Source organism: Typha angustifolia, chromosome 9, assembly GCF_048772165.1.
Source record: "Typha angustifolia cultivar Huaian chromosome 9, ASM4877216v1, whole genome shotgun sequence".
In the NCBI taxonomy this organism is placed as follows: Eukaryota; Viridiplantae; Streptophyta; class Magnoliopsida; order Poales; family Typhaceae; genus Typha; species Typha angustifolia.
The window spans coordinates 9,109,355-9,118,807 of NC_133247.1; the positions used below are offsets into that span (position 1 = coordinate 9,109,355).

Here is a 9,453-nt window from a genome sequence, read left to right on the forward strand (position 1 = left end):
ATAGATAAATATTTGTTGTTCATAACAAATAGATAAGACCAACTCAAATACTTAACAAAATGATTCCTTAAATCTTAGACTTACTTCCTTAAATCTTAGACTTAGTTTGGATTCTGATGTATATCCATACTACTTGTGCATAGGATTTTTTGAATGGAATCACTTGTGCTGAGTTACCATACCAAGAACAAGACTTAATGTCTCTTCAGAGAGTGTGCCAACCTTTTTCACATGCGCAGAAGACGATTATTTTTCTTTCCAAGCACTGTATTATGGATTAGGATGTTTTTGATCAGTGCTTGCGCCTTCTCTGACTGGAAGGAATTCAGGCATGAGCACTTCGTCGTTCTTGGCTCTCGGCCAAACCTAGGACTTTCTCCCGCCATAGTGGATAGTTATTTAGCTCAAGTTGGAGCGTGAAGAGATTTCCAACAATAAGAGAGGGATTAGTCATGGAGTAGTAGGGAGAAAGAATACAAAGGATCGAAGATGAAGGCGTTGTCGTTTTATGGCTCTGATACCATGAAGACAGAGACAGATAACTTTGGTGTTTGTTCTCCCACATAGAGAACATTGAATTTACTAGCATATATAAATAATAATAAATACAAGCTATAATCAAGTATAAAGAGAAAGAATCAATTAGTGTCCCAGGATCTCCAATTAGTGTACCGGGATCTTCTCGTCCAAGTTTTTCTATAATACAAATATCTAATGGCTAGATGATATCACTCATTCTCCGGTCTTTCCTTATGTGACATCTCCTTGTGCAACGATATGAGCCATACCGATGAAAGAATGTCAAGTTCCAAGCATCTTTTAATATATTCTGTCAAGTTCCAAGCATCACCACCATTATGATGTGCAACACTGACAGCAAGAATGAACACTAGAATGAAAGAATGTATACCAGAATGCACATTCCTTGTTTTAGCACTGGGTAAAGATTTTAGTCCTGACATATTATTCTTTATTTTTTGATATTACAATAACAAATGGGTTGACCTACCTGATGTTTGACAATATCATTTCAATTTTTTAGATTCTTTTTTTCTTTAAAAGTTTAGGTATTGTTTTAATGTTATAGCTATCTTTGAACTTTCAATATTCTGTAATTTGTACTAAAGTGATCGTCCTGAGTGCCAAATAGGTGGACTATAACAAATTTAGAATCCGATCTATATTAGAATATTATCTGTATCATAACTGCTTTCGATGATGATGACAGTGATTTATAAATCGCTTTTTTTAGAGAGAGATTCATTAATTATATTTTGTGAAAACGTTTTCTATACTATAAAAAAGTTTTCCAGCATATTAGTATATCTTGCAGGAGAGCAAATTATTAATCGCTTTCTAGGAAGATAATTTATATAGAAAAGAATAGTATTCCAGCCTATAGTGTATTAATAAATCACCTCAGAACTGTACGTGATACTGAACTGATAAAAATACTGTAATAGTTATGGAAATAGTTTAAAAAATAGATTATACTTTGGAAATACTTTTCCACTGGATGAAAATGTTTACACTTTGTCATACCGAGAATACCTCTCAGTATGACAAAGTGAGGGGATCAGAGTAGATCCGAATCCGACCCATTTACAGCCCTACCCGGGACACTTCCGCTTTTTTGCTTTCGCTGCAACTCACTGCGAGGGTGAGAGAGCGAGAGAAAGAGGGATGGTGTTAAAGAAGGTAGTGACGGGGGACTGCCCGAAGAAGGTAGCCAGCCTTATCGACCTGGCCAACCTGCCCTCCACTCTGCGGGAATTCGCAGGCCAATCCCAGATGTCTCACCTCGGCTTCTTCATCCGCGTCTGGTCCTACATCAAGGATCACAATCTCCAGGTACCGTCCCCACTAATTCCTCAAACACGACTTCTTGCTTCTTCTTCTTCTTCTTCTTGTTGCTGTTCTTGTTCTTGTTCTTGTTCTTGTTCTTTCCTTTCCAATGGTTTTGTAATATGCATGAAACGATAGAAGAGTAGGGTATAGGGTTTTGCTTTCTTTCTCATTATTTTTTGTTGTGTTACATGTACATACTACCTCAAAACGTCGAAAGTTGTGTATAGATGTCTTTTATTATAGATTATGCAAAAGGGGGCATGCATGCAATAAAAAAAAATTTAGATAGAGATATAACTGATTTGGACTTTGGACTTGAATCATTTGGAGATGGGCTTCGTAAATTGTATGCTCCGACATGGAGAGAGAGAGGGATGATCTTTGCTGTTTTTTAGATCCTGAGGCATAATCGATAGGAATAAAATTGTGAAATAGTTTTCCGAAGATTTGAGGTGAACTTGATGCCATAAATAGAGTTCAATTACAAACATTTTGTTCCTTTTGGTAAAAAGTGGTCATGTCTTCATGTCACCCTCCTGTTATTAAAGAAGGCTGTTGTTTCTTGCAAAAAGTCAATAGCTATAGGTTTTTTACAGTCAACCATTATGAAATGATCCAGTTCCACAAAATAATATAGCATACCTACATTAGCTTTAACATTACAGTACAGATCTGACACAGCAAATACAGAGTTAAGTTTCCTCATCAAAATAGATCAGGTCTTGCAAACTATTGGCTGGAAGAAGTAGTTCTGTCCTCCTTATTTATTGCCCTGTGATGCTGCCCAAGATGAAAATAAGGTTTTATTGTTATAGACCAATGGCTTTCACTTGGTGCTCCTATTTTTTATTTTATTTTATTTTTTGTATAGGCAATCTTGTTCTCTCTAGCCATACTGTTTTAAAAAAGATCTCATCTATAAATTTTAAAGAACACTATCAAATCTTTCCATAAATTGCTTCTTTGTTTCTTCCTTCCTTCCATACATTTCCACATTTGAAGAACATTCTCACATTGAAGAATCTAATGCTGGCATTTATCTTATATATTGCAGTATAAGCACTTTATCATAACCAACCATTCACTTTTTAGCAAGTTATCGCTAGTCAATATTTTCTTATGATATACTACTACTAAGAAAAGAATAGCATGAATGTTCAGAGGGTACTCAATTTCCAAATAGTAGGGTAGAAAATTGACTACTTCTGAAGGATTTTTAAAAATTTGTACTGAGACCTTGTTGAAAAAACATCCTTTATCAATTTTCTATTTCACCATATCTTTCTCCAATCAGTGATCAATTTACTTGATCTTAACACAGGTAGAAACTCTTTCGCTTCTTTAACTAGAAGCCCATTAATAGCCTTTCTTTCCCTCTTCCAACAATGTTGTGAAAAGTCCTTGTGGTATGCTGGTGGTCAAGCCACCGCATAGCGCTTATGTGGTATGCAGGTGCATATGCTGCCACATATGCAATTTATCAATAAAAGTCAATGTTTCAAAAAGCGCCATGGCATGTGGATGGTCACCCCACCACATAGCGCATAAGGGCATTATTATGCAGTCTAGCAATTTAATTTATGCTACTAATCTAATCAACATGTTTCTTAGTGAACATAAATGCCACAAACATAAATATCACGCAATAATTTAAATGAAATAATCAAACTACAATTTCACAAACTAATTCTCAATTATACACAGTAAAATTGTAAATCACAAATAAAATAATAAAATCACAAAGAGGAGAAGGTGGTATAGATAAGGGTGATTCAGTTTACTAGAGAGAGGGAGAGAATGAGAGGAGGTGGTTGTGGGTGAGAGAAAAAATAGGTGGTTGGTGGTAGTGGGTGGAGGGGATATGCAGAGGAGAGGGAGAAATGGTGGTAATGATTGGTGGTCATTGATGTACTAATGTGTGGTGGGAGCATTTATGACGTCTCCACCTCCATTGGGACTTCTGATTTCAAACTTACATAGTAGGTACCCTAGATGGTTTGTAGTGAGAAGTGAAACTTGCCATGCCTTTTCATGTTCGGTTGGAGATCAGTATATCGCCATTGTCATGTTTGCAGGCTCAAAAATCTCAAACCAATATCTCAAATGGTACTTAATATACATGATATGTAATCATATATGCTATTTTTCCCTTTTGAAGCTAGTGTAACGCTGACAAAGAACCTGCTTTCTCTTTTGAAGTAAAACTTTTACATAGTATTATGAGTAGTTCCGTCGTAGATATATGAATCATGTTTAGTATGGTCCTATAATATTTTGAGTAGCTTCTATGAGTTACAAGCCTTTACTTCATGATGAATTGTAGAAATTTTAAAGAAGAGATATGCATGAGTATGTTGTAATCATGGTTCTCAAATTCGGCCGATCTCAATTCTGACCCGTATCAACTAGATGGACCAAAACTCCGCTGAAGCTAATTTTTTATCTAACCTAAGAGACATAGTAATTGATACCCCCAACTGTCTTCTTTTCAAGTTTATATTTTTTTATCTTTTATCTCTCACACGCACAAGACTCTTTATATTTCATTGAGCTCATCCAGAGGTTGATCTAGTTAGCCCTTGTGAGCTCGAGTGAGTTTTTTTTTTCTCATTTCTCTTCTCTTTCTTTCTCACCAACTTTTTAAGTCACATTTTTCTTGCTGTTGTATTATTCTGTAATGGTAGCATATAAATTTATTAAATTTAGGTCGAAATTCATCATGGTTCTGAGTGATATCTTTTTAAGGTTTTACGCCTCATATTTTTATTTTCTCATTTTTCTATGAGTTTTTAGATATTTTTTGTGTTTTTAAATAGTATTTAAAATTTTACATAATTAAATATATTCCGATATGATATGGGCAGCCAATGTGACCAATACAGTCGATACATGTTATTTCTTCTAGAGATTGATCATGATCCCGATTCCATTGCTGTTTTTTGTCTTTAAAGAAGAAAATATAATGAAGGGAGCTTTGACATCATTTTTAATACTTCTTGAGAAATCAGGAACAAATATATTTTCTTTCTTCTTCTAGTTTTTCCAAATATAGCAAAAACATTGTAGCAAAAACTGTTCTTCAGTTTTAGATATTCTTTGAGGGAGGAAACATAGATGGTGAAGTAAGGAATAAAAACAAAGAAAAGGAAGGTCAGTCACTATCTTGACGTTGCATAGTGGCAGTTTTCTTATTTTTTAAATAGCAGTTGCAGATTAGAAAGCAACAAAACCTGTTGAGAAATTAAAATGCTACCTAAAGGAAGAACTGAAATTGTTGGGATTCTCTGAATTGAGGGGCTCTTTAATTGGTTTAATCTGCCAAAGCCACTTCCACTGCATCAATATCTAAGTCTTTCTCCATCAAATATTGTGTCTCATAGACAACATAACTCAAAGATTACAAGGATCCACTAAAAGCTTCAATGAATTTTGCTATTATCTATTTACTTGATGGTGACCCTCTAAATTTTCGTGCAAAGTTTCTCGCACGTAACAGAGGATTATTTTGTGGAACTTGTGAGCTCACTAAGTTGCAGTCAGTGTTTTGGTGGAATTTTTCATTCTACAAAGCAAATGAGTGGTCCGTCTAATTTCCTGTAAATATGGAGAATAATCTGATCAAAGTGAGAGATTTTTGTTTTTGAGAAATGGAGCTAGGTATATTTCATATTTAAAGTGCTTATAAGAGGAAAAACAAGATAAAGTTGAGCTCCAGAAAAGTAAACCTGTGTGATGATTTTATTATTCATATTTGCATTTTATATTGTTTCCTTATTGAAGAATGGGTGCAAAAATGTTTACTTGTCACACATAAGAGTTAGATTGTGCTCTTCATACTTTTGTAAGTTGGGATTCTCACATATTGTATGATTCTCCTGGGTTATCAAAGTAAATTTCTCATATCTTATTTTTCCTATGTTGCAAGTTTATTGATTATTCTTATTCCTAAACTTATTGTTGTAGCATTTCCCTTGTATCTGTTTATAAGCATCCTGCCTTTTGTACTGTGCTGCATCTATTAGACTTACTAGAAGTTATACAAATTTGGATAGTGAATGCTTTTGTATTTGCAGGATCCAAATAATAGGAACGTCGTCAATTGTGATGACAAGTTGAAGAGTATATTGCTAGGCAAGCCTCAGGTTGAACTTGCAGAGCTCCCAATGCTGATCAAGCTCCATTTCCCCAAAGCCTCGAAATAGTTGGGTATCTAATATTTCATAAATATAAAGTGGATTTCGGTAGACTTCCCTTCGAGCCAGTAATTAAACTAAAACCTTTACAGGTATACTATTTAGATCCTACGACGAGATGCCCACGCACCTAGTAGTTAAAGGAAAAGATTTGGCCATGACACTCCTGGTTTTTTCTTTCGTACAGGTTTTGTTCAATATCATTTAAACCTGCTCAACTGAAAAGCTATGCTGTTGACCATATTTTTGTCTATAGGTGGTCCAAGGTACTTTAAGAGCCAAGTTATATTACCATCTCTCATGCTATCAAGACAGGACTTCTTGAAAGGATTCTTTTACATTTTCGCTTTTGTTGTTACGTGATCGAAAAAATGTTAATTTATGTCCTGCATCAAGGTCAATTTAGACAGGGTGACAAGTCTTGAGGCTTAATGGTGTTGTGAAGTTTTAAGGTTTGTATTTTCATGTATACCCTTTAAAATTGCTTGTTTATATGTATTTCCTCTAAAGTTGACATTTATATATATTGGTTTTTTTATAGACGTTCTTTAATATCTTTCTTTTACTTTTTGATCCATTTAACAGTAAGGAGACAAAATTATCCTTATTCTCTCGTTCCATACATTACTATTAGTTATAAGGGTATCTTTATCTTTTCATCTATTAAGAGGTTTAGATATTGTAAAAAGTAACTAGAAGGGTATCAATGCAAAAATAACACGTTTTGAAGGGTATGTATGTAATTATATATATATATTTGGTACTTAATAGCATTCCAGTTAAACGGATGTTAGTGGGATTCAAATCTAAGAACGCTCGTGCAACATGCAACTGCTTAACCATTTGAGTGCCTCTTTTTAATCATTTGAGCATTATCCCAGTTACATGCAATTACTAAATTTAAAAGGTATACATGCAAACAAAGAGGATTTGAGGGCTGTAAATGCAAACAAGCCCTAGTTCTAAAACACTAAATTTATTATAATAAAATATTATTAGATTAGGTAACAAGGAGCTCTTGAGGGGTATACATTAAAAAAGACCAAAGTTTTAAAACACTATAGTTATGATAATAATATATAATTAGATTTGGTAAAAGCTAAGTAGTGTGTGGTAATCTTTAAGGCCTCATTTATTTTAGGAATAATATCAATTTTAGAATAGGTGTTTCTCTTTATTATTTTTATAATAAGGTATTTATTTTAGAAATAATTATTTTTATCTTTATTTATATTCTGAAATAAGAGTGTAATAATTATCTTTTATGTGATATAAAGTAAAAAAAAAAGATAAGAAAATTGTGTTTTATTTTTTATTAAATTATCATTAATACTTTTTGATTTGATATAAAACAGATTGATAAGGGTAGATATTAAGAGTGAATTAATAATTGGGATAGTATGTGGTATAAACTGTAATTTTTGATGAAAAATATTTGTATTCTAGAATGAAATTATTATGATATTTAGTTATTATTTTGGAGTAAGTAATTATACTTGAGTGAACGGAGGCTAATGTTATAAGGCACCGTAATAATCACATATTATCTCATTTTTGTTCTATATTATTTCTAGTGCAACCCTTGGTGTTTTAAGCCTATCCAATTTGACCCCCGTAGATCAATAATTAAAAAGAATCCTTGGGTCATATATAACTTGTTAGCTCTATATTTGAGGAAGATGATGTACGCTGAGATTGGCAGGACTTTCAGTACTAGCAGGAGGAGAAGGTTGATAAACTAGTGAGGCAAAAGGGACATAAATGAAGCAGATATAGGGTTGACCTATAGAGAGTACACCTGAGTGAGGAGGACGACTACAGGAGGAATGATACGATCTCCCCTTTTGGCCAAGGCTTGATCTATTTCCGATTTTCAGATCTGAACAAGATCTGACACGGAACCTTGAAAATAGATCCCGAAGTATGCCGTCGTCGGATCGACGTGAGATCTTGATGTTGTAGCTCTGGAAAAGAGCTTTCCAACAAATCAAGTTCAGGGGAATCGGATGGTGGGATCTCGAGATATTGTCTGATTATTGGATGAATATCAGGGAGTCCGTCTTAGGATCTGTGGATGGAGACACGAGATCCTTGGTGTTGGTAAAGGTTAGTGGTTCGATGTTAATGGGGTGGCACCGGTGGGTACGTGGAGATCGAAGGGTTATGAGTGATGGAAGGGTTAAGGCAAAGTGATAGATAGATTGGAAGAATGGGGAGGAGTGGGCCGCCCCTAAGGGATTAGGGTGATAGGCCAATCGAGGGAGGCTAAAAGCGACAACGCCGGGGAACGAGAGAATGGGAGAGAAGAAGACGAAGGAGACAAGGCCAAACTCAATTCATTTAATAATGATTCCATGGTTGCCATCCACACCTTTAAAGGCTAATCAAACAATTCAAAATTAGCAATTATTAACCCTAAAACAATAGATTTTCGCCGACCACGTTCAAACGCGTCGAATGCACATTTTATGTTCTCTGTATGTGCGAACGCGATGCAGGCATTCGTAGGCGCGTTTGAACACACATTTTGTATTCTCTGTATGTGTAAACCTAATGCAGGCGTTCACAAGCGCGTTCGAACGCACTCTATCCACGTTCGAACGTGACATACCAAAAACTTATTTTTTTCAATGAATTAAACATTAAAATAAGAAATAAAGACACCCTTAAAGTGTATTCATGCTCGAGACGACATCGGTGAATTGATTAGATATATAATTCAGGATGTTATGTAAGGTGTTATTCTTAAATTTTCTTCTATCCATGACTTTTGCTCTAGTGGAGGTTTATCTTTTAATATTGAGGACGGAATTTTCTTTTTGGTGGTAGTATTGTAACATCCTATACCAAGTTAAAAAAAAATTTTAAAAATAAAATAAAATAAAATAAATAAAAGAAAAAATAAAATTTGGTGTGTGCACATGCCCTGCCTAAGGCGCGGATGTGCGAGACACGTGCCCCTTTTTGATTCCCATCATGCCTGAGCGCCGTCGGAGGACGCCCATCCTTTTCAAATATGTATGAGTAGTTTTGAGTTTAATCAAATATTTAATGTTTTCCTAATTTTCCTTTTCTATTGTGCTTCCTACCACCAGTCCCAATTGTTCCCTTTCTTCGCCCTCTAGCCGGTGATGTCCTTGGATGGTCGTTCCTTTTCCCAGTGGAGACTACACATGGTAGACTCCCTTCGTTGGCTCCGAGCCAATCTTTCCGATCACTGTGGCTGATTTCCTCTCTCCTTGGCCATTCAGGAAGCTTCCCCTCCATAAAGGGAAGCCAATAGCACGTTGTTTCGAGGCTCTCGTAGCTCGAGCGACGGTGTAGGCCAACTCTATGGCCGCGGATCATGGAGGAGCCTTCCCCCTCATCGTCGGCCACCCTAATCATTCACCCATGCATCGTGCATGCTCCT

General features: G+C 35.4%; 1 protein-coding gene across 7 annotated transcripts; it reads left to right on the top strand.

Moving 5' to 3' along the window:
- Positions 1–1,631: 1,631 nt before the first annotated feature.
- LOC140767158 (upstream activation factor subunit spp27) lies at positions 1,632–6,561 on the top strand. Of its 7 annotated transcripts, none has more exons than XR_012105548.1 (4): positions 1,632–1,851; positions 5,922–6,054; positions 6,134–6,228; positions 6,298–6,561. XR_012105548.1 is itself a non-coding variant. In XM_073106976.1 (3 exons), exons 1-2 carry the CDS (start codon positions 1,684–1,686, stop codon positions 6,048–6,050), a joined length of 297 nt encoding a protein of 98 aa, XP_072963077.1. In that variant the 5' UTR covers positions 1,632–1,683; the 3' UTR covers positions 6,051–6,054; positions 6,134–6,561. The 7 variants fall into 7 exon arrangements, 3 of the variants coding, with proteins under 3 accessions (XP_072963077.1, XP_072963075.1, XP_072963076.1); XR_012105547.1 differs by having other exon boundaries at positions 1,635–1,851; positions 5,922–6,049; XM_073106976.1 differs by having other exon boundaries at positions 6,134–6,561.
- The last annotated feature ends 2,892 nt before the right edge of the window (positions 6,562–9,453 follow it).